Source organism: Puma concolor, chromosome E2 (assembly GCF_028749965.1).
Source record: "Puma concolor isolate L17-30 chromosome E2, mPumCon1.1.hap2, whole genome shotgun sequence".
In the NCBI taxonomy this organism is placed as follows: Eukaryota; Metazoa; Chordata; class Mammalia; order Carnivora; family Felidae; genus Puma; species Puma concolor.
In genome coordinates, this window is record NC_141681.1 from 44,980,915 (window position 1) to 45,007,181 (window position 26,267).

Sequence of the window (26,267 nt, forward strand, 5' to 3'; positions counted from 1 at the left end):
GAGGCTATCACTCAGAATTACAAGTAAATTGTGAGGGTCTGTTAAGGCTTCGGAGCAACAAATGTTCAACATATTCCCAGTTAGAATCCGGCTGGGCCCCTGTGAATGAGCTCTCCCCAGGGTAGCAGGGCCATTTCTCGGGACCATGGGTGCCCAGAGGCACGAGGCCGGCTCCCACATCTGGTCTAGTTGCGCATGGTGGGATGAGGGGATTCCCGTTGGGTCTTGGCCCAGTTAAGACCGTATTTCAAAAGGGCACCTTAATGAGGCCCAGAGGCAGCAGGCAATTCATGGGAAACTTTATTGAGGAGTAGGCCGAACAAGCCCCAGATCAGCCAAGTTTGGACAGCACCTGCAGTGCATCTGCCCGCCCCAGCTGGGCCAGGTGTGTGCCAAACTGCCCCAGAGAAGCAGAGGGCTCCCTTGCCACCACCATCTCGATCAGAGCCCGCAGTGGCGAGCGACTGGGTCGCAGTGAGTAGGCAAAGGTGGACCAGGCAGCGGGCACTCCGTACCTTGCCGCCAGGTGTCTCGTGGTGCCGCGTGCCATCCCCCCACCTGGCCCAGGTTCAGGATCCAGCAGCACTATCAGCTCCTCCAGCACCTCCAGCTCATCGAGGAGGCGAGACAGGGGCTGTGATGCCAGACTCGGCAGTTCTGGGAGACAAATGGAGGGGTGAGGAAGAGGAAGGGCAATCTTCTAGTCCACCTTTTCCCTCCCTGGCACATCCCCGACTAACCTCTGCCCAGGAGTGGAACCAGAGAGACCTTATCCCCTGCGTCTGATGCCTCCAGGGAGCCTGGAGAGGACGAGGGCAAGGAGAAGACCGTATGGATATTGGTGTCGCCACAAACCAAGCCGGGGTAGGGATGGAGGACTTTTGCCCGGCGGTGACACCGCTGGGCAAGCAGAAGGATCACTGCTGAGGTCACCAGCAGAACCAGCACCATGAGAACCAGCACCACTGGCAGGGCGAAATTCGGCAAGGCCTGCTGAGTGACGTTGCGCTCAGGTGTCCAGGAGACACTGGAAATCGCTGATGGGCTGGGCTCCTGGGAGCTATAGACTCTGGGTTTCCCAGACTTGAGAGGACAGGGCTCCTTGGGAGGGACCGGCTTCTGCAAATAGGTTGGAGTAAAGCTGGAGGCGTGCCCCACCCACTTCTGCCCCCCTCAGCCTGAACCTCCCATCCTTATATCCCTCAGTGGGACTAAATCCCCACCTGAGCCAGCGACCCACCCCCTAACCCAGGTAGGTTTCCTGATACTACTATTCCCCCAACCCTATTATTCTCTTCAGTGGGACTGCACGCCCTCCCTTAGTCCAGACCCCGCCCACCTAACCCCAAACCACGCCCCCCAGCCCCTGTCCCGCTTGCGACAGGCTGCACCCCTTCCCAGGCCCTCCGGGGCCTACCCGCACCTCTCTGCAGCGACGCTGGGTTCCGCTCCTGCTCCCTGCGGGAGCGGGGGCCGTGGCTCCGGCGCCACAAGGGCTACATAGCTCCGCATTGTCGGGGTTGCACTGCCCAAAGGGACACTCTTTGAAGGGGTATGTCACGTGGTCGGCAAAATCATTGAATCCGCAGTTTTCCGAAAACTCGTAGTCTGGTGGGAAACAAAGTCTCACGTGTGGCCGCCCAGCCCGTCCTCTTCTGCACTAACGACGCCCTTTCCCCTTTGTCCTATCCCGACCTTGTACTCTACTCACCCACCCTATCAGTGGACGTGCCACCCTCCCTGCACTGGCCAAGCAGGCTCAAGAACCTCTCTACACAGGCCCCGCCCCGCTTCGGCACCAAGCCCCACCCACTCCCGATTTAGCCACACAGCCCACCCTCTGAACACCGCCGAGATCCGGCCCCTCTCACTGGCAGGACCACTTCGCCGTGGCACTAACGTAACCCATACCATCCCTTCTGTCACAGGCTCAGCGCCCCTGCTGTCTTATCTGCATAGGGCCGGCCCGCCCCCACGCAGAAGGAAGCCTCACAGACAATAATCCACAGACCTCGTCCCTTCCCCATCTCCTTATCACCTCCTGGCTCCGCCCTCATACCCCGGCCCCTGCTCCTCACCCGGGCAGGGGGGCGGCCCAAAGCGCTGCAGGCAGCTGCTGCAGCACCGGTTATCAGGGTTCCAGTACTCTAGGCGCCCGCAGTGCTGGGAGGCCTCCTGAGGCGCAGCCTGAGCCAGAAGTAGTGCCGCAGTCAGGAGGCGGCGTAGGGGCCCCATCCGGGCGGGGTCTGTAGCCTGGGGGGCCGTGACCACAGAACTTCCGGCCACAGCGCCTCTGTCACACTTTCCAGGAAACCGGGGCAGAAGAAGGAAGCAGTGATGTGGGGGCTTGGGATACCCAAACCGTTTTGGAAGACGGGGAACCTACCGCCCCCCACCCCCAGCCCCTAGTCCAGCTCCTGACCCGTTATTAGAAGGACCACCAAGGACTCTAGATTGCTAGAATGAGGACTCAGGAACCACAGAGTGGATTCATATCCCACCGCTGCCATCTTCCTTACCTCTTTTCTCATTCCTAAAGCAGGAGAACAGTACCTGTCTCAAAGGTTTATTTCGAAGACTTAAAACCATTACTAGAAGTAAACTGCTTAGAACAGCACCTAGCATACAGTAAGCTTAACTATTAGGTATCAGGAACTCCCACCTCAGGGGAGCTGGCATGGAGCACCCGGACCTCACCCTCTGGAGACTCCCACTCAACTCCCAGGGGCCTTACCTTAGCTCCTAACCCCAATCTCCTCCGGGCTGGGAATCCTCCAACCTGCCACAATCAGGCACCTCCCCCTTGAGAAGCCTTTGAGAAATGTCCTGAAGTTCCCAGCACAAAAGCGTCCCCACTGCTACCGGTCCCACTGAGGGGTTTCTAGAGCCTTGGGCCCTGAGCCTGCTGCTTTCCCACCTGTTGCTGGAAGTTCTTCAGCTGAAGTTGTGGCCAGAGCCCAGCCCGCTTCCCCTTTTCGTCAGGAGATGCGGGGGTGGAAGGAAACTCCAGCCCACAGCTAGGCTCAAGCTAACAGGTTCTAAACCCTCAATACAGAACTTTATTAGGGGAAGGGTGGTAAAGGAAGGTCCCTGTGTTTAACAGATTAACATCACGGAGCCCCGGAGCCTGGGGAAGACGGCGCTGGGGAGGTAAGGAAGCTTTCAGGAGGTGTTCTGGCCAGGAACATTTATGCCTGTCAGGGGTGGAGGTCAAGGGAGCCAGGGTCTCAGAAGCGGCCATGCCGGTGGTCTGGGGAACGTCTTCGGTTTCTTTCTCGGGGGCGGTGACCAGTATGGGACCTTGGGGGTGACCTGGGAACAGGAGAGGAGAGATGAGGGTTAGAGCTGTGAAAAATGTTGCACACTTCCCCAGGCCTGCCTCTCAGTTCTGGGGTAGGGCAGGGCAGGTGATGAAATAACCAGAGTTACTGAGTGGTATCAGGACAGGTGCTCAGGAACTGATCTCTGGATTGGAGATCCAGACTGGTCTTGGGTTTGGGGGTTTGGAGTTCCAGCTGGTTTTGGGGTTGAGATTTAGGCACTGGTCCTGGGATGATGCTCAGAACTAGTCTTAGGATCTAAAAGAGACACGCTGTTATGGGGACATAGGATAAGGTCCATCCCAGGGTACAAAGGCCTTAGGGTATGAGACATCCTGACAAGCTGATCCTGAGGTACCTGCGCCTGGGTCCTCGCCCATACAGCTGACGTCGAAGATTCCGGGAGATGGGCCGAAGGTGCATGAAGTTGCAGAAGCCACCCCGGGTACATTCCCTGGGTAGGGGACAGATGGATGGAGGACGCTGCCGTCGATGACAGCTTCCCAACACACAGGAGTCTGGAACTCCTGGTGCCCATCCCACCCCCGTACTACCATACCCCATCTCGTATTGCCGACAGCACGACTCCCGGAAGTCGGTGACAGGAGACAGCTCAGCATGCACTGCCTGCCCATTGAACCAGCGGTTATTGAGTTCAGCCACTGCCCGCTCTGCATCCTCCTCACGCCGAAACTAAGGGAAAAACCGATCAGGGTTGGCAAACTCAGAAGTCTTTAGGGAATCAGTTAGCAGCTCTGGGGCTGGGCTGGATTTGGTGATGGACCTCAAGCTGTGAGGCTTCAGTGGTGACACTGAAATGCCTCCACCTGTAGGCTCTATTGGGGGGAAAGCAGACACCTTGACGTAGACATTGCCCACGAGGTGGTCCCCCAGGTTGTCGCACACATTCATCTCTTCAATCTCCCCGTACTTCTCCTGCAGCTCCGTGAACACCTCCTGCGGAAGATCAGGACGCATTCAGCGGAGCTCCTGGCCCACAGGAAACTCAACCCATCCCTTGCCAACCCTCACCTCGAAGAAGTTATCATAGTGTTCTTGCACCTCCACGTCGCTCACGTGACCTGGAGGAGGGGGCAGGATGAAATCAGGGGGTGGCCTGCCGGGGTCTGTCTGCCCTGCCCCCAAGACCGGCCCCTCACTCACAGTGTGATCCGTCTGCGGTTTGGGCGGTGTTCTGTGGATTCCGGTACAGGTTGAGCAGCACTATGGTCTGAACAGAATTTAAAGGGGGCGGGGGCCTGAGTTCATGCAAAGGGGTGGGGTATGAAGGTTGGGGCTGAGACCAGGCAACAGAGAAGAAGCCTAAGCACCTTGATTGAGCGCATCAGCGATGCTTGCGCTTAAGGAAACCAGAAGAGAAACCTAGCAGTCAGGGACAGCCCAGCAGTGTAGTTCGTAAGTACGGGGGCGTGGCGAGAGGGACCTGAGGGAAGGGGAGGAACCCGCAGAGGCCCGACAGGAAAAAAGCCGGTGGTAAGGTGGGCCTTTGAAATCCGGAAAAGGCGGGACCTCGTGATGATGGACAACAGAAGGGGAATGGCTGGGAGGCGTTAACCCTCAAGGCTCCGTGCCGGGTCTCACCTGGCTGAAAGTCGGTTTGTTGTGAAGCCGGGAGCACCGGTCCCCGTGCCGGCAGGCCCCGATCTTAAAGTAAAAAGAGCAGTTAACCCTGGAAGAGGTGCAAAGACAGAGGTGAACCGAGGGCCGGGGAGGCCGGACACCCCAGAAACACCGCCCAACGCCTCCCAGCCACCAGGGAACCAAATGTCCCGGCCCCGGTCCCCGCAGGGGGCCACTCCCTGCGCCCGTTCTCACTTGTCCTTCTCAGTCCCGAATATCGAAGCTAAATATTCAGCCATTTTTACTCGAACCCTCCAACTCAGTCGGCTCTTTACGTCATTTCCGTTGCTTTAGAGCATTGGGAAGTGTAGTTTGTCGCTGCCTCCCTCCACCGCACGCGCGCCTAGACCGTCTGCTGCGCTTGCGTGTTGGAGACCTGCGCCCTCCCCGCAAAATCCCGCCTCCCGGAGTTCCCCGAAGGCGCATGCGTGCAGCGTTGCCTCACTGAAAAAGACTACAAACTCCAGAGATACTTGCGGTATCTCGCGCAAACGTCCGGAGTTGAATGTGGCAAAGGCTTCCAAGCGGAGGAAATAGGTTCCACTGGTGAGTTGGGGGTCGTTTCGCGTACCCCAATAAACGTGAAGAGCGTTCAACCCTGTCAGCTTGCTGGTGGGGGCCGGAGTACCCTTCTTTCAGCAAACCCACCCTTCAGTTTTATCTCCGTTTTGTCGTAATAGGGGCGTGGTTGTTCGCGATCCCTGCATCTGTCACCTGGGGTCAAGGCTCGGCTCTTGCCCTTACAGACCCTCGGGACGACTCCGCCTCAGCGCAACTATGAACTTGGAGCGGGTGTCCAACGAGGAGAAGCTAAATCTGTGCCGGAAGTACTACCTGGGTAAGGGCCGATTCCTAGAGTCCCAGGAGAAGAGAGGGGACGGGGACAGGACTAGAGCGCCTGAGGGAAGAGGACCTGGGGACTTGGATTCTTGGGTCTTAGTTGCGGACTCCTGGGTCTGAGGGAAGGGTCTGAGACCTGAGGAAAGAGGAAGCTGGGGCCTCAACTTCTGGGTCCCAAGAGACGGGGGGAAGCTGTGGGGCTGGATTCTGGGTCCTGAGAAATAGACGATTGAAGAGTCAGATTTTTGGGTCACAGGGAGGAGCCAGAATTCCTAAATCTCTGATAGAGATCTCCATTTGAACTTGGACATGGGAGAGGGCCTTCTGTCCTCTATGTAGAAGTTTGGGGCAGGGGTGAATGTCACTGCTTTTTGTTACAGTTTTGTTGTTGTTTTGTTTTGTTTTGTTTTGTTTTCTCTTAGGTGGGTTTGCTTTCCTGCCTTTTCTCTGGTTGGTCAACATCTTCTGGTTCTTCCGAGAGGCGTTCCTAGTCCCGGCGTACACAGAGCAGAGCCAAATCAAAGGCTGTGAGTCTAGGACACAGATGAAGGGAGGCCATTGGGTGTCCAGAGGGAATGATGGAGGTTTCAGAATTCTGGGGCTCCCAAAGAGAAGAGAGGGCCAGTCTGGGGGAGACCAGAGGGCAGTTGGAGGCCAACCTTACCCAATCCTGTTCCTTCTTACAGATGTCTGGCGCTCAGCTGTGGGCTTCCTCTTCTGGGTGATTGTACTCACAACCTGGATCACCATCTTCCAGATCTACCGGCCCCGTTGGGGTGCCCTTGGTGACTATCTCTCCTTCACCATACCCCTAGGTACCCCCTGATAGCTTCCTACACAGGCCTGGGACTTGCTCATTCTCTCATTCTCCCAGGATGGGCTCCTCTACTCTAAGCCCCTCTCAAGCCCCTAAGACTTGTTCCCATCTCCTGTGTTCTTTGCTGACATCCCCCAATAAAGGACTCTAATCCTCTGTATTGACTTCCTGGATCTTTTGGAGGTTGAAGCATAAAATGGTTATTAATATTCAGAAACGTGTATTGAATGCTCACTTTGTGCCAGGCTTAGTGCTTCACACAGTAGTGCAATCCTTCACTCTATGAACCCTCTGAAATAGGAATTTTCCTGCTCAGGAACCCTATTTTACAGATGCAGAATAAGAAAGAAACAATGCTTCCATTACTAGGGGCTGCTATCCTGTCCTGGGGGTGTGTGAATTTGAAAACTCTACTTTCCCACTTGGCCTCAGTACTCTCATCAGAAGTGTGGATACCGGGGCACCTGGGTGGCTCAGTAGGTTAGGTGTCCAACTTCGGCTCAGGTCATGATCTCACTGTTCATGACTCGAGCCCTCCATCAGGCTCTGTGCTAACAGCTCAGAGCCTGGAACCTACTTTGGATTTTGTGTCTCCCTCTCTCTCTGCCCTCCCCTGTTCATGCTCTGTCTCTCTCTTTCTCTCAAAAATAAAACATTAAAAAAAATTTTTTTTTTAAGAAATGTGGCTATCAATACTACCTCTTAGAATTTATCAGACCCAAAGCATCTGTGGTAAATGGAAGTTTCCCATTTTCTGAAGGAGATGTTGTCTGCAGCAATAGACATAGCCAAGAGCTTTATCAGAGAAAGCTTCCTTGACCATCCTACTTAAAATTTCAATCCTTAACGTTGGTACTCCCTAAGTGCCTTGAGGTTGTATTCTTTCTTTTATTACATTTCTTTTAAACTGTTTTACTTCTTGTAATCTTACATCCTCTGAAATATAAGCTCTATTACGGCAGGAATTTTTGTCGGTTTTGTTCTGTGCAGTGTCCCCCGTGCCTAGAAGAGTGCCTGGCACGCTAATAAATATTTGCTAAGTAAATGGTTGCTCCTGAGGAGAGATTAACAGGTAGCTGGCGCCTGGCAAGTGCTCAGTAAGGTTGAACCCGGCCTAACTCCAGACTTGTCTTCTTCTCGGGGACAAGAAGGACTCCTACGGTTAAATAAATCTTGGTAATAGCTAAATTGGTTTTCCTCAAAGCTCCTAACACTACAAGTTCCAAGAAACCTCACGCAGCCCTGATCCTACGTCTCCCACCGTGCCTCGCGCGGCGCAGGCGTTGTTACCCTGGCTGTGTCTCGGAGGTAGAACTACACCTTCCAGGAAGCACCGCGGGATGCCGTTGCTTTGTTTCCGGAAACGGGGCCTCAGAAAGGTGGGACTTACAGCTGGGAGCAGATGGCAGCGGTGTCAATTGGTCAGGGACGAGATCGACGGTGGCACTGCCAAATGGGAACAAGTAATTGCCAAAGGGACCCGCCCACAGAAGGGAAACAGAGGAGGTGGCGGCTGTAGTGGCGGTCGCCGCCGGACACTGCTCAGCGCGGGGACTGGTCGCACACAAAGCTTATCTTTGACCTCTTCCCGTCAGTCTTCGGCCTCCATTTATGACCCTGGGCTCTTTGGCCTCCTCTGACCCAGCTAGCCACACCTCAGACCCAAGCCATGTTTCCGGTGAAGGTGAAAGTGGAGAAATCAGGTGAGGACCCCGAGGTAGGGGGCCTGTAGGGGAGCACCGGACCCATCAGGGTATGGGAGTCCCGATAGATAAGATTATCGCGATCAGACAGACCACGCGACTTCTTCCTGCCGCCCACCTGACCATCGCTATGTCAGGCATTGAACGATTCTTGCCATCTTCATACCCTCCCGGTCTGTGTTGAAGGTAGCGTTGAGATTGAATGGTGGTGGCTCAGACCGTGTGGTACAGTAAGACCCGGGGATCCTGAGACGTGTGACAATGAAAAGGACACTTCTTGCCTCTGCCTCGGTTTCCCCATTTCCAGCAGTGGTCATGAGTCCAGCATTGTGCTCAGCACTTGAAGTACAGAGAAGCATTTAATCCTCCCAGTCCCTGTATCCCAGTAATCCTAGGAAGTAGGAAATGTGGTAGATTGGGAAACCGAAGCTGAGAGAGAGGAAGTCATTTTGGGTTGGGTCCGAGCTGATGGGAACCCAGGACTGGCATGTTAATGAGGGTGGTGGGAGAGGCATGGAATCCAGACCCCCAAAAAAGCAAAATGATGTGTAGGGTGTTAGATGGTATAAGTTCTAATAAAACGAAACAGGAGAAGGTAAGATCAGGAGTGAGGCAAGGTGGGGCACCTGAGTGGCTCAGTCCATTGAGCCCTGTGACTTCAGCTCAGGTCATGATCTCAGGGTTCATGAGTTCCTGCCCCACGTCCGGCTCTGTACTGACAGCCCAGAGCCTGGATCCTGCTTAGGATTCATTCATTCTCTTTCTCTTTCTCTCTCTCAAAAATAAATAATTAAAAAAAAAAGGAGTGAGGACAGATGAAGGAACAGCAAATCAGATGTAGGAAATAGCTCTGAAAAGGTCCTGAGGTGCAAGACTCATCTGCCACGTTCAAGGCCCAGCAGAGAGGCCAGTGTGTCTGGAGCAGAGAGAGTCAGGTGGAGAGTGTGAGATGATGGCAAACAGGGAGAGGGAGGAGGACAGTTCTTGTGGATCCAAATTAGGACTTTGGCTTTTGTTCTGAGGGAAATGGGAAGCCAAAGGAGGGTTTTGAACTGAGGAGTGAGTTAATAAAGATCCCCCCCAAATTCCAAAAAAAAAAAAAAAAAAAAAAATCATGAGTGGAAGAGTAAAATACAATGGCCTGACTACAGATGATGGTGGGGGCAGGGGGGCAGGCAGGGTCATTGGAGGCCTGTGAACACCAGGCCAAAGAGTTCAGACTCAGTCCTGGGGAACTATGGAGTGGTGGACTATTCTATGCAGGGGAGGATCAGGGTGGGTTTGGTTTTCCAAAGAGTCTCCTGGGCACGTTGTGCAGGGTAGGTCAGAGGAGGAGATTGAGGCTGGGAGCCTGGGGGAAGGGAGAGAACCAGGCTAGGGAGAGAGCAGAGAGATACTCAGGAGGCCAAGTGGACAGACCATGGGGTTGGTGAGCTGGGGTGGAAGAGGATGAGAGGTGTCTATTATGAGGCCCAGTGAAGGACTGGGGGAGTGGGGCTACCCCAGAGATGGGGGCCCAGGAAAAGTGGTAAAGTTTAGAGAGACACTAAACTTTGTGGACCCAGTAGATGGTAGGGGCCTAGGGGATGTCCAGGGGGAGGTATCCAGGAGACCATGGGATCCCAAGGTCTGAGGTTCAGGAGAGAAGCAGGGCCTAGGGAAAGAGATGTGGGTATGTATGATTTATACCTGGGCTCTTGTCCAGGGCTCTCTGTTAGAATCTCAGCTGCCTGCAGCCCTTCACCCCCACCCTGCCTCTCCTCCGTGCTGTTGGGAATCCCTGCCTCTTTCATCCCAGGGCTGGCAAAGCATGTCCCCAAGCGCCCTTCCAGGCTTTGAGCCCTGGACCAGAGTGATGCTAGGTACTGGCTGGAACGAGAGCAAACACCCCACAAGGGCGAGAGGAGAATATTTATAACATCATCACCTCTTTAAGTTCTATGATGAGGGGAGGCAAACACACAGGCCAACAGAGCCAGGAATGCAGGAAGGTGGGCCATATCTCATTTCGAGTGGGGCAGGGGGGGAGCCAAAAATGGATATTTTAGGTGCAGTCTCTCAATTATTACATGTTGTCTATTTAGATTCAGTTCAGATTTAAAATAACACCACTGCCTCAGCCAAACAGACCACATCTGGGAGCTAGATTCTGCACCCAGTTTGAGTCTCTGCCTTATAACTTCAGCTGTGGAGTGCCTGAGTGCAAATCCTCAGTCCTGCAATTTCCTAGCCTAACTTCTCTGTGCCTCAGTTTCATCATCCATAAGATGGGGATAATCCTATCTACCTGCCAGAGTTATTGTGAGAATTTAATGGGTTAATACGTGTAATGTGCTTGGAACAATTCTTGGCACATAATAAGTACTCTGTACATCTTATTGTAATTGCATCTTGCTAAGAGATTCATATATAACATAGGTTTGTTTAAAAAAAATTTAACATTTTATTTATTTTTGAGAGACAGACAGAGCACAAGTGGTGGAGGGGCAGAGAAAGAGAGGGAGACACAGGATCTGAAGCAGTCTCCAGGCTCTGAGCTGTAAGCATTGAGCCCGACACGGGGCTTGAACTCAGGAACGGGGAGATCATGAGCTGAGCCCAAGTTGGACACTTAACCAACTGAGCCACCCAGGTGCCCCAACATAGGTTTATTTAAACCTCAAACGGTCCTTGCAGATAGGTATTATTGGGAGACCTATTTTCAAGTTGAGGAAACAGGCTCAGTGAGGTAAGGTGACTTTGGTCACACATGAGCACGTGGGACAACCCTGGAACCCGGAGCTCTTGCTCATCACGTCAAGTTGTCTTTGCCCACTGCACCGCCCAATGTGCCTGGGCCCAGCCGTAGGCTTGGATGTGAATGTCCTTCTTCAGCCTAGTTGGCTGCCCACCTGCGGTGGGCCTTAGAACCGACTCCTGGTTGGTATCTTCTTCCCCAGAGTTGGAGATGGCCAAGGCCCGGAACCAACTTGATGCTGTCCTGCAGTGTCTGCTGGAGAAGAGTCACATGGACAGGTTGGGACCTAGCTCAGCAGGGGTTATGGGTCGTCCTGGGTGGATCTGGGTAGGACCCCAGAGGCTGGCTTAGGGAGGAAGGGGCCCAATGGAAAAGCTACTTGGTGCCTTCCCACTTGCCCCTGGGAACCCTGAGCCCACAGTTCTCTTCCACTAGCAGGGAGCGCCTGGAGGAGGAAGCTGGGAAAACCCCCTCGGACACCCACAACAAGTAAGTTTTGTTAATGGGATCTGTATCTGAGGGCTTGTGCTGGATAACCTCCTTCTTCATCCAGGCTCTGACCACTCTGCCCCACACTTCCTCCACCGCAGTCCTGACCACCCTGCATGTACAGAGACCCTGTGGCAGCAGAAGCTTAGGTTTCCTTATGGTTGGCACTTCCAGCCCTGGAGGCGTGGGTGGGACGCAGGGTCTAAGAGTTCGGTGGGGTCCCTGTGAACATCTCAGTCTCCCCAGGGTACCTTTTGGGGTTTTAAGCAGGCATTTGTTTTAGAATCACCTGCTGACATCTTGTCTCTCCCCACAGGGATTGTTCCATTGCATCTACCGGCAAACGGTAAGGTGGCAGGGGCCCCAGCCAACTGACAAGAAATCTCCAGCCCCTGCCCTGGTCCTGATGTTCTCCTGCCCCACACAGACCATCCGCCCGCTTCCCCCACCAGCGGAGGAAGAAGAGGAGGGAGATGGATGACGGGCTGGCTGAGGGAGGGCCGCAGCGATCCAGTGAGTAGGCGGTGACTCTAGAGGGCAGGCCATGATGGGGAGCTATGGGAGGATGTTCACACACCTTCCCCTCCCATCACCCTAGACACATATGTGATCAAGCTGTTTGACCGGAGTGTGGACTTGGCTCAGTTCAGTGAGAACACACCATTGTACCCAATCTGCCGTGCCTGGATGCGCAACAGCCCCTCAGTGCGCGAGCGAGAACGCTCACCCAGCTCACCACTGCCCCCACTGCCTGAGGATGAGGAGGTTGGATGTGTGGTGGGCCCCCTCCCAGCAGCCAGTGGGGCAGTGGGTAGATAACCACAGGGTGTCCTCCCAAAGCTAGTGGGATAGACAGGCACAGGTCTCTGTCCCTCAGTGATTTCTGGTCTGATGAGGCACACAGATATGAACATTTTGGCTGAGAGTATGGATGGAACTCCCTAAACCAGACGGATACAGCTACCTGGCCTGAGAGGGAGAGGGAACAGGGTTCCCTTGGGCAGATAGATGTGACCAAAAGCTGGGGGGCTCAACAGGGGTCCTTAGTGCAAAAAGGTGTAGCCACCTGGCCTAGGGGAAAAGATGGGGGTCGTTGGGCTGAGCAGGAGTAACTGGGGGTCCCTGGGCTGGGCAGAGGTGGATGGGGGTCCCTGGATTGGACAGGAGACACTCCTTTGGCATGGCTCTTAAGACAGGCCCCTGTGAGACCCTCATGTCTATTGTTACTGGATGAGCCAGGAGGGGTGAAGTATATAGTGCTGGCCTTCTTTAACTCTCTTGGGCCTGGGGTGGGGCCCTTGTTTCCCCAGAGTTCAGAGGTCACCAGCAGCAAGAGTCGCGATGTGTACAAGCTGCCTCCACCCACAGCCGCTGGGCCATCTGGTGATGCTTGCAGGTCCCGAATTCCATCCCCGCTGCAGCCTGAGACCCAGGGTACCCCCGATGATGAGGTGGGTATGCAAACTGACCCAGGGCTATGGGCATATGTTTCGAGGCTCGGGCATGGCCACCCAGCCTGGCTTCTCTGTCCACTCAGCCCTCCGAGCCTGAGCCCTCACCATCCACACTCATCTACCGCAACATGCAGCGCTGGAAACGCATCCGCCAGAGGTGAGCATCCCCATCCTGTTCGCACCCCTATGGCCTCTGCCCCAACTGCTGAGTCCTCCCTCTGCTTCTCCACCCCCACCACAGGTGGAAGGAGGCATCTCATCGGAACCAGCTTCGGTACTCAGAAAGCATGAAGATCCTACGGGAGATGTATGAGCGCCAGTGATGTTCCCCTGCTCCCCACATCCCCCCAATAAACATTCCCCTCCTTCACACCTTCACACTGGCCTCTGCTTGCTCCAGCCTATTCTTCCCAGCCCAGACATAAAGCAGTTGGTACCAGCTCTATCACATTTATTCGGGGAGTGGGCCTAGGTAGTATGAGGGGATAGGGGTGGCAGGGAATTCAAGGAGGGAGGATTGTGGGGAACCGAAGAAAAAGTGGCTGCTTGGTTGGGTCTTGGAAGGTGGATTGCCTGGGATATGTGGTTGGAGACTTAGGGGTTAAGACAGAATGACTGGGGGGTTCTGGGTAGAGTTGGGGATGGGGCTTAGGATATCTGTGCAGAATCTGGGAAGATGGGGTGGGTGTCTGTACAGTCTGAGGCTGAGGGTCCTGCTTGGCCTGAAATAGGTGTCCAGGGGTGGGGGTCAGAAAAGGGGCTCAAGAGTCTGGGGGCGGCTGGCTGGGGTTTCAAGTCACAAGATGGGTAGGGGGAGTAGTGTCCAGTTGGAACGAGGGGGAAGGATCCAGAGTCTTGAGGACCAGGCCTAGATGGTCTAGGGTGGGAGGTCTGGGCAGTCTGGGATATTTGAGGGGTGGAGAGGGATTATGCTTGACTGATCTAGGGTGGGAGCAGGGCTGGCCACACCATAACATAGTGTCAGAGTGGGGAAAGGATCAAAATGGGATTTGGAGATGTTTTAACAGATGAGTCAGAAGGAAGCAGAGGAGGGAATTTTGAGTGGGTTTATATTGCCAAGAAAGTGGGGTCAGTGGGGCTGGGAGACTGTAGGCTGAAGGGTTGTGCTTGTAGGGCCTGGAAGCTAGGGAGGTGTCAGGGGGTTGAAAGCTGGAGGGGGTATGAGAGTGGGAGCGTCAGTAGAAAGGTCTAGGTTACCAGGGCAGAGCCTAGTTGGGAAGGGTCAGGGTAGGATCCCAGATTGGGTGGGTGGTTTTGGCGCGCTCAGGACATCTGGCTGGGCGGAGTCAGGTCGGCTTTAAAAGAGGGGGCCAGAGGCGGCTCCCAGGGTTCAGGCATGACCGCCTACTTGGCAGCAGCCTGCGGCGGCGGTGGAGCCTGGGCCGTCGCCTGGGCTGTCGCGGGAGCGGCCTGGATGGACAGGACGCCCTCAGGAGACAGCGCAGACGTCACGGCGGCAGGGTCCACACCAGGCGGCAAGCGGTAGCGGCGGTGGAACTCGCGTGCGATGTATCCATGCTCATCCTGGAGAGAGAAAGAGATTTGAGTGGCTCCGCCCTTTCCCTATAGACGCCCCGTCGTTCCGGCCGGTGGGTTCCGCCTACGCATTCTGGTCCCACCCCCGCCAGCGGGCTCACCGGGCGCTCCTCGTGGCGCGCATGCACCTCCACGTGGTCGCCAACCACCTTGACGGCGATTTCCTCTGGGGAAAAGTGCTTCACGTCCAGCAGCACCGAGAAATGCCCAGGTTCCGTCGGGACCTAAGCACAGTCAATCGTCATGGCTGGGGCGGGGGGGGGGGGGGGGGGAGGGGGGGGAGAGGGGGGGCGGGGGGGAGGCTCCCAGGGCCCAGCAAGGCCCCTCCCCCGGCCTGTTCCGGGGCTGCCCCTGCCCCAGGCCTCCGGAACTGGGCAGTCTCCCTTCCCACTCCTAGCCCCAAAGGATGTCTTCACCCGGAATAGCTGGGATCACCCCTCCCCCTGTAATCACAGATTTTCCTCTCACACAGACTGATGAGGCCCTCTTGTGCAAAGTCAGGGACCTCGGCTCTCACAGGGTAACCCTGCCCCCTCCCCCAGTGTCAAGGACCCATAGCCAGCGTATCCTTTGGACACTGAGTCCCCAGCCCCCTTCCTCTCAGAACTCCTGGTGCCCTTATTGTACCCCCTCCCCACCACCACCAGAAATTGCCAAGATGCCTCTTCCCCCAGCCTCCAGAGTCTTCTCTTTACCCTCCCACTGGAGTCACGGGGCCGCTTACGCCCTCAACAGTTACCAGTATTCATCCTCCACTTCCCCGAGTGGCCAGGCCCCCCTTTCTCAAGTCACAGGACCCTTCCTCTGTCTCGAGACAGAGGGACACCACATACAGTCTCCAAACTCTTCCCCGAAAATGACAAAACATTCCTTCCCCTCAGGAGTCCCTGGGAACCCACACGCCCCCTTCAGAATGACTGAGCGCCCCCCTTTTCCCCGGATCACCGGTCTCCTTCAGCCACCAACGCTCCCCCTCGGAGTGACCGCCGCACCCTATCAGTGACTCAGCCATTCCAGCCCCTCAGAGCTGAGCCCCTCCTCAGAGGGTCAGGGACCTCCCACCCCCTTCAGTAATCCGACCGCTAAGATTCCATACTCCGGCAACTCTAGAAGCCCCTCTGAGTGGCCGGACTTTCCACCCCGCTCAAAGTCAGGGGGCAAGCCTGCCTCACCCTCCCCCCCCCCCCCCCCTCAGGATGACCGGGGCCCCAAGCCTTGGAAGTGGCCGGGTTACCGCCCTCCCCCAGGCCTGGCACCTGGGCGGCAGGCAGCGCCACGCTGGGTGCGCGCAGGTAGTAGGGGGCCAGCGTGGCGGGGCAGAGCGCAGCCAGCTCGGCTTCCAGCAGCCCCTCGCCGAAGCGCTGGTCGAAGAGGCGCCCGGGCAAAGGGGCCGAGGCGCGGCGCAGCCAAGACGGCTGCACAGGCACGGGGATCTCCATCCTGCTTCGCCGCCGCCCCTAGGCTCCGCAGTGCCCCTGCGTGCGCGGCAGCCGCTCTTATAGTACGCCTTGTGTCCGCCCCTCGGCGGGCCGCCCGGGGACACTGGGACCGCGGCCAGCGCCGGCCATTAATAGAGCCTTATTTAGAAAGCCCAACAATGACTTGGCCATTTATTAAGCGCCTGCTGGATGCCAGAGGTGATCCCCCAATTTCCCAAAGGGGAAACTAAGGCTGAGGAGGCGCAGCCTTGCCGAGTAGGTAGAACAGCACGGTATTTGGGACCCAGGGCCACCGCGCGGTTCGCAGTCCCTTTAATCCATTCCCGCCCCGCAGGCAGCTCCGGGGATGACGTAGATGGCGGTCTTAGGAGCAGATTCTTGGGTACAGGGAATGTGATAGCCAGCCAGGCTGTCAGGAGGACACAAAACAGACCCTACTCCCATCTCAACAGGGCCTTGGGCCCAGCCCCCCGGCAAGCCAGGCCTAATTCTGGGCCTCTGACTCAGCCTCGGGTGCCCAGGGTAGTGGGGTCTGCCAGGTGAGCAGCAGCCAGAGGGCGCGGGCACGAACAGTCCAGGCTGGCCCCCCAGGGGCCGCGCGCCGGCCCGAAATAGCTCATTTTGATCCCACCATTTCGGCTAGCAGCCCAGGCCTGGCACTTAGTGCAACCAGCTGCTCCTGCAGCAAGACAGAAGTGGTTAATGACCCCGCGGGACCGGTTGGCTGGTCCGACGGATGAAGGGGCTTTGGTTAGAGAGGGGACGGATTCTCTAATTGCTCTGCAACGCGAAAAGCGGTAGTTATATTGGAGTCCATTTCTGCAGCAAAAGGGGGCGTGGCTAGAACACCCCTCTGGATAGCTAGTGTACTTTGGAACTCTTCCTAACCGCGAGCTCACCCTCAGATCCTTTCCATTGGTCCACAGCCTTGCCAATTACTGCCGCACGCTACGATTCTCCAATCAAACATGCTCTCTCAAGTCAGACCGACAATACAGCCAGTTGTGAGACATCTCCCTTTGGCCCCTTTCCAATTACTTTTATTTTCCTCTCCATCATTGGTCGCTTTGGAGGCCGCTCTCTTTAGCGTCGGCACTCCCAGAAAGGGGCGGGCCTGACAAGGCATTGCTAAGCGACCAAGCTGTGCGCGGAGTCAGCCCAGTGAAGGAGCTTAGCAGGCGGAAGCGCCCAGGTAGCTGCGGGATGGACCGCAGGTGAGCGATCCTTCCCGGGGACCACAGGAGGCCTGGGGAGGACCTAGAGTGAGATTAACACAGCCTTGGGTCAGATTTGCTAGGGTCCGGAGTCTCTTTCTCAACCGCATTGGAACTACAACTCCCAAGATGCCCCACATCCTTTGGCTGCTCCAGCCTTGGACTTCATCATCTCGGGGGTCCCGTAGCGTTTTATGTTCCGCTTTCTAAGTGGCCCCAGGACTTTTCATTTTCCTCTAAAGATGCCCAGTGCCCTCTTGGAAATTAAATGTTTTAATTTTAAAATTTCCCCCCAGACTCCTATGGGTGTTGGTTTTGACCTTTCTTGCTTAAGGCGGAGCCCAGTTACGGGGACTGTAGTCCATTTACTGTTTTCTCCTCAGTGTCCCAAGGACTTATGGGAAATGTACAGTGATAAGTTTTAGGCTTGTTTCTTTTCTTTTCTCTTCTTTTCTTTTCTTTTATAATGTTTTATTTATTATTTTTGAGAGAGAAAGACAGCATGAGCAGGGGAGGGCGGGGGCGACAAAGAATCGGAAGCAGGCTCCAGGCTCTGAGCTGTCAGCACAGAGACCGTCTTGGGGCTCGAATTCACAAACTGTGAGATCATGACCTGAGCCGAAGTTACGGATGATGCAAAAGAGATACAGATGCCCAGCCTCCTTCCAGATATTATGATTCTTTTGGCCTGGGCTGAGTACCTCACATCTGTATTTTTTAAAGTCTCCTAGATTGGATTAGGGTTAAGAGCCACCAGTTAGCAGTTCCTTGGTTTTCTGAGACTGCTTCAAGGGCTGATGGGAATCGAGCCTCTAGTATCATTATCTTGAATGTGCAGTGGCACTTCATGGGAATTATAGTTCATCTCTTCCAGGAATCTATGGGAATTGTAATCTGGTTCTGCCCTCCTCTTCCAACCTTGCAACCTGACTCCACCCCACAACCCCCTAACAGGGCTGCACTGACCATGCTCCCTTGCAGCCTTACTCTCCCCTTGCAGTCTGCCAGTTTTCTCAGTCGGAGACAGCCCCTTTGAGGATACTCCCCTGGATCAAAGCCACTACTGGCCATCCCGAAGCCAGACCTGGCACCCCAAGGTGAGGACACCCCATAGAGAGTGCTGTATGTGAGCCCAGTGGTGAGGGAGTGACTAGAGGGAAGGAGGACATGTGATGAGAGATAGGGGTAGGAAATTAAGAGACAGTCCCTCCTGCCCTCCCTACAGCTCTGCCCTTACTCAGTCCTCTGTCACCTGGATCCCCTGTCATAGCCCCAATCACTGAGTTGTTGCCATTGTAGGATGTGTTTCCTCCCCTCTGGACTGAGACACGCTTCGTGTGTGTCTTTGTTCCCCTACAGGGATGACCCTTCAGCCCTCACTTTCTTCTCCCCATCTCCATATCTTAGACCCTGAGCCTGTCCAGGTCCCAGAAGTCCAAGCTCCCCAAAGTTCCTAAGGCTCTGGCCACAGGTCTCAACTCCTCTGAGCTGTTTGAAGAGTGCTGGCCATCCAGCTCAGAGACCCCACGTAGCACCACTGAAGAACAGAAGGGAGCCTCCCCAACACCCACCCTGGTTGACAGCCGGGAGTCCGTGGTGGCCAAGTAAGTACCAGGAGCCCTGGAGGGAAAGAAGGGTTTGGGTCAGGAGGGGGCAGGCATCCCATAATAATCATCATAGCCAGAGTTGTTAATGCAGCACTTTTAGAACCACACTTCATGTGTGTTATTAAGTGCTCTGGAGCTAGGCTGCCTGGGTTCAAATCCTAGCTCTGTCACTTACCCTCCAATCTGGGCCTCAATCTGTAAATTGGGATATTAATAGCATATATCCCCCTAGGGCTGTCTTAAGCTTTCAACGAGTTACTGTCTATAAAGCTTCTATAACAAGTACTATAACATAGTGAGTACTTGGATTTGTATGCTACAAGTTCAGCTGCTTTAATAAAGAGTACCAAATTAATTGGGGCTTAATCAAGAGAACATTTACTTCTCCCTCACCTAACAGTCCAGGTAGAAGCAGCCAGGGCTGATACGGCAGCCCCTAGTTGAGATGTCAGGGACACAACACAGTTTCCTTCTATCTTGTTGCCTCCCATCACTAGGCTGTTGCTCTTTCCTTTATGGACCAAAATGGCTCCCAGCCACATCCACTTTCCAGAATCACATCTCCTCATACCCTGTTGGTCAAGAATCTAGTTACATGACCATAAAACTGTAAGGATCCCTGATAAATATACCTGTAGAAGACCTGTCCAGTCTTATATAGTCCTATATAATATTGCATTATTATATAAGAAAGGAGAACAGATGTTGAGGGACAAGTAGTAGGTACTTCCATGGTACTTGATAAACGTCACTATTGTGACTGTTATTGTCATTATTATTTGGCTCCACTCGTTCACCCACCTCCCATTCTCTGATGCTCATAGGTACATAAACCGGTTCCGCCAGGCTCAGCCTACAAGCAGAGAGGAACGCCAGCCTGCAGGCCCAGCTGACTTTTGGTGGCTGCGGCCTGAATCTCCAGACACCAACAGTCGACTTGCAGCAGGTACCTGCTTCAGTCCCATCCACTCCCAGCTGAAAACCTTTCCTGATCAATGTCCCCAGCAGACATTCCTCATACCCCACCAAAGTCAACTGGGGCTTCTCAGCAGGAGCCAGTGAACCAGAAGGAAGACCCGACATAGCAGTCTCAACTCTTGCCAAGGTGACAAGCACATCTCAGGCTAAGGCTGTGGCCCCCCTTCAGGAAATGAAGCAGGTGACATCCTCATCCACTTCCTTCCCTCTGTACCTGAACTGACAGCTCCAGCCCTGGGATAGACTTAGAGTCCATCCCAGTTGAAGGAAGCTTAAACAAAAAAGAAGGATTCGTTGGCTAATACGATCAAGAAATCCAAATGTATATGCTCTCAGGCATGGCTGGATCCAGGTGTTTGGACAGTATTAAGAGGAACTCAACTCTCTTGAATCTCTGTTCCTCTTTGTTGGGTTCAATCTCAGGCAGGCTTTCCCCGTGAAGTCACGAAGATAGCCTTAGTTCGCTCTAGGTTTCTAACTTACATAGTTAGTTTAGCGGAAAGAGGAGGATTTTGCAATAGTTCCTTCCAGAGCACCAGGGCTTACTCTCATTCGTTCATTTTTGAGCCAATCACTGTGGAACCAGAGGACAGATTGTTGCGATTAGCCAGTCTTGGTCAGGAAGGTGAGGTCAACCCTTCTCCCACAACAATGACTACAAGGGGGGGAGGGGGAGGTGCGGAGGGGGGGGGGGGTGGATCCACAGAGGAACACTGGGTCCCCCTTCCCTGAGGAGGAGGAGCAGATTCTAAGCCAGCATGTGAGGGTACCAGGTGGAGTGCAGACTGGACTTCGGGCCCTCTGTCCAGAGCCCCTTTCCTAGCACCCTTTGAGGTGGGGGCTGGCCTCTGACCCCTGTCACCTCACAGAGCCTCAGCACGTGGAACTCACCCCTGCTGGACCTGGAGACGCTGAGCCTGCAGAGCAGAGCTGCCAGGCTGCTCAAACGCAGGTGCCTTCCCTGCCCTCATCGTCCCCACTCCTACAGCTCCGGGCCCAGCCCACTGCCTCTGAGACCTCTGTTGCCTCACTTCTGCTTTCTCCCTACAGCAAGGCCTCAGTCTCCTCCTCCTCACTCAGCCCTAGCGATGCCAGCGGCTCCTCATGCCCCGTCAGCTCTGATGGCCTCTCTCCCTTCTCCATGACCTTCACCCCTGACTCCAGCAAGGGCTCTGACCCCAAGGCACACGGTAAGTTCTGAGGCCACGATTGAGGGCAGTCTGGATGTGAATCCCAGCTCTGACATTTACCAGCTGTGTCACCTGGGACCTTTCTGGGCCCCTCTGTTTCTGCAGCTTTAAAACAGGGGTAATAAATGAGTCGGTGAATGCAGGGTGCGCTTACTGCCGGTCTGTGAACAGTACCTATCATTAGTATGGCAGGCTCTCTCCCTGCATCCCGTTTGCAGTTCTGAACACAGATGTCCAAAATCGGAAATTAGCTCTTTGCTAATTTGGCACCATACCTGATTTGATGCAAAATCTGACCTAAAGAATATGAAGGCTGTTTATGATCTCTGTGTATTTCATTTAGGGTGACTAGTCGTACAATTTTTGCTATGGTTGTGTTACATTGAACCACATGAAAATCTCTGTCTTTGTAAGTAAAAGGTGGTTGAATATTGGCAATTTCGTGTTGTTCAGCGAAATGCTAATGTGTTTGAGTCTGGTGTACTGACCCAGCCCCCTGGCAGTGCTATTCACATCATGTGACTCTGCTAAAGCATGCAAACTGTTGAACTCTCCGTTTCTGCCGTCTGAAATTTTCAGACTTCAGAGGTGGGATGAAGGACCTGGGTTACTACTATCATCATTGTTGTTACTGTTACTCCATGCCCAGGTCCTGGGATGATGCCGTGGTGCACAGAACAGATGCTCTCCGTGTCTCATGGGGCTTAAGTGAGCGGGGACAGGCAGGCACAGTGAACAGACAGGCGTTCGTGCCTGGTGCGTGACCCTGCCTCCTTGTCTGATTCTTTGCTCCTTTTCAGCTTCACCTCACCTTTTATTCACCTTTCCTTCCTAAGCCTCAGTTTTCTCATCTGTAAAATGGGGGTAAAACTAGTATGTACTTCATGAGCTGTTCTGCAGAAATGTATTCATTCTTTCATCTAAAAAACATTGATGGTTTTTAGATGGTGGTTCAGTTAAGCATCCGAGTTCAGTTCAGGTCATGATCCCATGGTTTGTGGATTCAAACCCCGCATCAGGCTCTGTGCTGACAGCTTGGAGCCTGGAGCTTGCTTCAGATTCTGTGTGTCTCTCTCTCTGCCTACCCCTCCCTTGTTCATGCTCTGTCTCTCAAAAGTAAGTGTTAAAAAAAAAAAAAAAAAAAAAAACAAACACAAAAAACATTGAATACCTGTTGTGGATGAGGCCCTGTGAGTGGGCTTGGCGATTCCACAGTGAACCAACCATACATGGTCCCACCTTCATGGTCCTCATAATATAGTCAGTGTAGGGCAGAAAATAGCTATATAACCCCACAAACAAAAGTGAAATGTAAGCAGAAATGAAGGCCATGCGATGGTTGTGATGCTGGGAAGTCACAGAAGGCCTCCGGGGAAGAGGGGCTATCTAACCGGAGACTTGAACAACGATGGTGGAGACAGTAGCCCTCTAGCATGTACTCAGGACCTGAGGTGGGAGGGAACATGGTACAGACAATGGACTAGAAAAGGCAAGGGATGCGGGGGGTGAGAGTAGTGTGGGGTAAGGTGGAAGAGATTGGCAGGAGTCAGATTACATTGGGCCAGGTAGGCACAGGAGGCATTTGGTCATGATCTTAGTACTAGGGAGCCATGGAGGATTCTGAGCAGGGAAAGGATGTGATCTAAGTTGGGGATTAACAGACTCCCTCTGGCTGCTGTTGACCCCCTAATGAGAGATGCTGGTAGTTTCACTTGGGCCAGAGCCTGAGGAGCAGAGTAGAGGGAAGTGGCCAGGTTTGGAAGTAGAGTCACAGGATATAGAAGGGAGTGAGGGAGAGAGATCCAGGGTGACACCCCCCCTTCTCTGTGCAACATCAAATGACAGGTCTTTTAAGAGACAATGGTAGCCCTACTGATCATTATTGATGAAGTTATGCTCTGAATGATCGGAATGATATCCATGTCCATTTGCCCCACTGAACTGAGGACAACCAGTGGCCTTACCCTTAGTCACTGCGGTATCTCTAGCACGGGTCTGGGCACTGCAGTTCAATAGAATCAGTTCATTTGGCATTTATACCACAGATACTGGTGGCACCAGGCCTTGTTCTTGACACTGGGGATATGAGAATGGTCAGACAGAAATAATCACTGCCCTTGTGTAGCTGCCAGAGATACATAAACAAAGAAGTGCCATACTGAGTATGTTAGAATGTGAAAAGTACTAAGGAGAAAAATGGAACAAGAAAGAGGATTGGGAGTGGTAAGGCTGGGGGTTGTTGTGGTTTTAAATAGGGTAGCCAGGGAAGACCTCACTAAGAAGGTGATACTGAGCAAAGATTGGAAGGATTTGAGGGGCTGAACCCTGTACATACAGGAGGGAACAACATGACAGGCAGTGGGAACCACAAATGCACAGACTTTTGCTTTTTACCAGGACAGGTGCAGCCTGGGGAGGGTTCTTATCCAGGAGGGCCCTGATCTGACTCAGGTGTTCCCAGGCTCTCTCTGGCTGCAGGGTAAATAGATTGGGAGGACAGAAGTAGAGAAACAAGAGAAAAGGTTCCTGTTGGGTTGGCCCCAGGTAAGGGCAGTAAAGAGGGGGAGAAGTGAAGGGCCCCTGGGTGGCTCAGTTGGTCAAACGTCCGACTTTGGCCATCATCATCTCACAGTTCATGAGTTCAAGCCCCACGTCAGGCTCTGTGCTGACAGCTCAGAGTCTGGAGCCTGCTTCGGATTCTATGTCTTCCTCTCTCTCTGCCCCTCCCCACCCTCTCAAAAATGAATGTCTAAAAAAATTAAAAAAAAAAAGGGGGGGGGGGAGAAGAGGGCAGATTCTGGAGCATCTGTCTTGTTTACTGCTGTATCCATAATGTCCAGGCACAAAGTAAGAGCTCAATAAATACTTGCTGATGAATAAAGAATTGTATGATGGCAGCTTGAGAAGCCCAGGAGTGCTCTATCCCTGACTCTGCTTCTTTTCTCACTTCCTATTTGGATGAGGAGTTGGGACATTATCTGGAGAGCTTGTCTGAATAACTTTCTGGTACAGTTAAAAGGTATATAAACAGACTGTCCTTGGTTTGCTCATCACCCTAGCCCCTCTCTGCTTACCCCACAGGAACACCAGCACATGCCCCCATCCCTGCTCCAGCCCCGATCTCCTCCCAGGCACCCTTGCGTCCAGAGGATGACATTCTATACCAGTGGCGGCAGCGGCGGAAGCTTGAAAGGGCTCGAGGAGGGCAGGGTGATGGAACCTGGGTGCTACCCCAGACTCCTGCCCTCACCACTCCAGTGAGATGGGGGAGGGAGGAGCTTGAGGGGGCTGGAGGGAGGGATGCTAAGGAGAGCTGGAGGAAAGAGGAGCCTGGAGGCCACTGAGGACCCCTCTACCCTTTCTCTTTATCTCAGGTCCCTGTCCCTGTTTGTCGACAAGCTCCCGCTGCCCCTGCAGAGTCCCTTGCTTCCTTGGGAACCCAGCCTAATTGCGTCCCACTTTGGAGCAGTGTAACCCGGCCTGGTCCCCTGGAGGCCTTCTATATGGAGAGGCCTCCTATTCCGCCAGGATTCTCTCCACACATCTTTTGGGGCCCCAGCCCCCATGGGTTCTTCTGGGCCCCGCAGCCTGGTCCCTGGGTACCTCTCGGGGCCATTCCTCCCACGCCCTTCGCCTCTACCCCTGCGCCTCCGGGTTCCACTCCGGTGCCCCAGGCCTCCACCGCGGCACCTTCAGCCTCCACCTCCCCGCCCCCAGCCGCCCCCCAGGATCCGCCGGCTCTTGCACCAAGCTGCCCCGCCCAGCCTGAGAAGCAGGGCCCCAAGCCTGGGAGTGGCAGAGCCCGGCGCCGCGAGTCCGCTGGGAGAGTCACGGCAGCTGACGAGGGTCCTGGCCTGCAGCTCAGAGGCGCCCTGGGCCAGGTAGTAGCCGCGCGGCTTTTCCCGGACAGCCTGGAGAACACGCCCCCTCACCTTGAGGGCCCACCTCTGGCAGAGACTGAATCTCAGAAAGTCAAGGCCACACAGCCCCAAACCAAGGTTACACCCCCTCTATCTGGATCCCATTTTCCCAAAGAACAGACCCCGCCTAGTCGGTCTAAAGCAGAGTCTCGGATTGCCAAGGCCAAGCTCCCCCTAGCGATGTCGGAGCCGAAGAAGGACAAAGACACTCCCTTGGCTGAAGCTGGGTATCTGAAACCCAGAGTCCCGCCCCCTCCAGCTAAGGAGGTGTCCGCTTGCATCGAGGCCCCGCCCCCTTCCTTCAGGGCGGGGTCTCTGGAGGCGGTGGCTACGCCCCCGTCCAATGCTGACCACGCCTCCTCAGATCTGCTCTGCCAGGCCACCCGACTTCTAGAGGCTGCAGAGGGTGAGCTGATGTGCGTGGCTGCCCAGATCTGGATAGTAGTCCAGCACCCCACGAGTCAACCTCTTGGCGCTCCCTCTGTTTCCCCTAGACTCTGACGGCAGCGAGTTCCAGGACGACCCTGTACTGCAGGTGCTAAGAGTTAAGAGGGCCGAGCTGAGGCTGCAAAAAAGGTGACCATCACCAGGATCTACAACACGCCTTTCCCAGAGCCATCCACAACCCCAGACCCCAATCCTGAGCACATAACCACCTCAGCTTCTACAACCCCGGATTTTTTGCAGGAAAGTGGCCGCGCAGTTATCGCTCTTACTGGACCACACTGAAGACCAAGCGACTTGGTCTCCTCCAACCAGATCACCTTCCAGGTCCCCAGAGAGGCGACTGCAAAAGGAAGGAGCTTCTCTTGAGACCAGACGACGCTGAATTATACAAATTGTATTTTTCCCAATAAAATATTTTTTTCAAGTTACTTAGTTTCTCTGAGAGTTGTTCTGGAAAGGCTAAGAGTCGTGCTAATTAAGAGAAATGGCTTCCTCCCTCCCCCTATCCGAGGTACCTCTGCCCTGCCCCACCCCACTCTAGTTCTTGACCATTGGCACAAAATCTCTTCTGGTTTCCTCTGTGAGGAATCCTCTCTGAGGTCAGGACAGGGAGGGGTTCCAGGACAGATTTCAGGCAAGACTGGACTTACCTTAGCTGACTCTCAACTCAGAGTGGATCCTCCTGTCTCAGCCGAGACCAAAGGGCTGTCCTTTGGGTATGAAACTAATGGGGGTCATCAGAGTGCTGGGCAATGGTCAATCCTCAGTCCACACCCTGCTTGAGCCAGAAGCAGCATTTAGTGTGCTGATACCTCCCTCCCTGAAACACCTCCTCCTTACCCTTCCAATGCCCCACCCCACTCCTCACCTCTCTGGTCACACCTTGTCATTGCTCCAACCTGTCACCTTAGCAT

General features: G+C 54.4%; 6 protein-coding genes across 13 annotated transcripts; 3 read left to right on the forward strand and 3 right to left on the reverse strand.

The window, feature by feature from the left end:
- Positions 1-283: 283 nt before the first annotated feature.
- Positions 284-3,049, reverse strand: IGFLR1 (IGF like family receptor 1). Its single transcript, XM_025914557.2, has 4 exons — positions 2,079-3,049; positions 1,424-1,608; positions 741-1,119; positions 284-657 (listed from the first exon to the last, which is right to left on the reverse strand). Exons 1-4 carry the CDS (start codon positions 2,233-2,235, stop codon positions 332-334), a joined length of 1,047 nt encoding a protein of 348 aa, XP_025770342.1. The 5' UTR covers positions 2,236-3,049; the 3' UTR covers positions 284-331.
- Positions 3,024-5,312, reverse strand: U2AF1L4 (U2 small nuclear RNA auxiliary factor 1 like 4). Of its 2 annotated transcripts, XR_015245143.1 has the most exons (9): positions 5,157-5,312; positions 4,923-5,010; positions 4,485-4,551; positions 4,353-4,402; positions 4,179-4,277; positions 3,880-4,013; positions 3,679-3,774; positions 3,430-3,578; positions 3,173-3,312 (listed from the first exon to the last, which is right to left on the reverse strand). XR_015245143.1 is itself a non-coding variant. In XM_025914577.2 (8 exons), the coding sequence occupies exons 1-8, from the start codon at positions 5,198-5,200 to the stop codon at positions 3,228-3,230; spliced, it is 663 nt and encodes a 220-aa protein (XP_025770362.1). In that variant the 5' UTR covers positions 5,201-5,310; the 3' UTR covers positions 3,024-3,227. The 2 variants fall into 2 exon arrangements, 1 of the variants encoding a protein (XP_025770362.1); XM_025914577.2 differs by lacking the exon at positions 3,430-3,578 and having other exon boundaries at positions 3,024-3,312; positions 5,157-5,310.
- A 39-nt stretch (positions 5,313-5,351) lies between these two features.
- On the forward strand, positions 5,352-6,774 carry PSENEN (presenilin enhancer, gamma-secretase subunit). The gene is made up of 4 exons (XM_025914582.2): positions 5,352-5,507; positions 5,642-5,799; positions 6,224-6,328; positions 6,488-6,774. Exons 1-4 carry the CDS (start codon positions 5,467-5,469, stop codon positions 6,625-6,627), a joined length of 444 nt encoding a protein of 147 aa, XP_025770367.1. The 5' UTR covers positions 5,352-5,466; the 3' UTR covers positions 6,628-6,774.
- Positions 6,775-7,982: 1,208 nt separating this feature from the next.
- On the forward strand, positions 7,983-13,379 carry LIN37 (lin-37 DREAM MuvB core complex component). Of its 4 annotated transcripts, none has more exons than XM_086691122.1 (9): positions 7,983-8,321; positions 11,261-11,336; positions 11,497-11,547; positions 11,864-11,893; positions 11,975-12,060; positions 12,146-12,312; positions 12,858-12,998; positions 13,085-13,158; positions 13,243-13,379. In XM_086691122.1, the coding sequence occupies exons 1-9, from the start codon at positions 8,288-8,290 to the stop codon at positions 13,322-13,324; spliced, it is 741 nt and encodes a 246-aa protein (XP_086547248.1). In that variant the 5' UTR covers positions 7,983-8,287; the 3' UTR covers positions 13,325-13,379. The 4 variants fall into 4 exon arrangements, with proteins under 4 accessions (XP_086547248.1, XP_086547247.1, XP_086547249.1 ...); XM_086691121.1 differs by having other exon boundaries at positions 7,984-8,321; positions 11,494-11,547; XM_086691123.1 differs by lacking the exon at positions 7,983-8,321 and adding an exon at positions 11,027-11,049 and having other exon boundaries at positions 11,494-11,547.
- A 56-nt stretch (positions 13,380-13,435) lies between these two features.
- HSPB6 (heat shock protein family B (small) member 6) lies at positions 13,436-16,033 on the reverse strand. The gene is made up of 3 exons (XM_086691130.1): positions 15,815-16,033; positions 14,660-14,782; positions 13,436-14,546 (listed from the first exon to the last, which is right to left on the reverse strand). Exons 1-3 carry the CDS (start codon positions 15,995-15,997, stop codon positions 14,367-14,369), a joined length of 486 nt encoding a protein of 161 aa, XP_086547256.1. The 5' UTR covers positions 15,998-16,033; the 3' UTR covers positions 13,436-14,366.
- Positions 16,034-17,085: 1,052 nt separating this feature from the next.
- On the forward strand, positions 17,086-25,781 carry PROSER3 (proline and serine rich 3). Of its 4 annotated transcripts, none has more exons than XM_086690941.1 (11): positions 17,086-17,211; positions 18,212-18,308; positions 18,619-18,815; positions 19,643-19,764; positions 19,868-19,977; positions 20,666-20,748; positions 20,847-20,986; positions 24,068-24,243; positions 24,361-25,312; positions 25,401-25,482; positions 25,594-25,781. In XM_086690941.1, the coding sequence occupies exons 1-11, from the start codon at positions 17,201-17,203 to the stop codon at positions 25,733-25,735; spliced, it is 2,112 nt and encodes a 703-aa protein (XP_086547067.1). In that variant the 5' UTR covers positions 17,086-17,200; the 3' UTR covers positions 25,736-25,781. The 4 variants fall into 4 exon arrangements, with proteins under 4 accessions (XP_086547067.1, XP_086547070.1, XP_086547069.1 ...); XM_086690944.1 differs by having other exon boundaries at positions 19,868-19,923; XM_086690943.1 differs by having other exon boundaries at positions 19,871-19,977.
- The last annotated feature ends 486 nt before the right edge of the window (positions 25,782-26,267 follow it).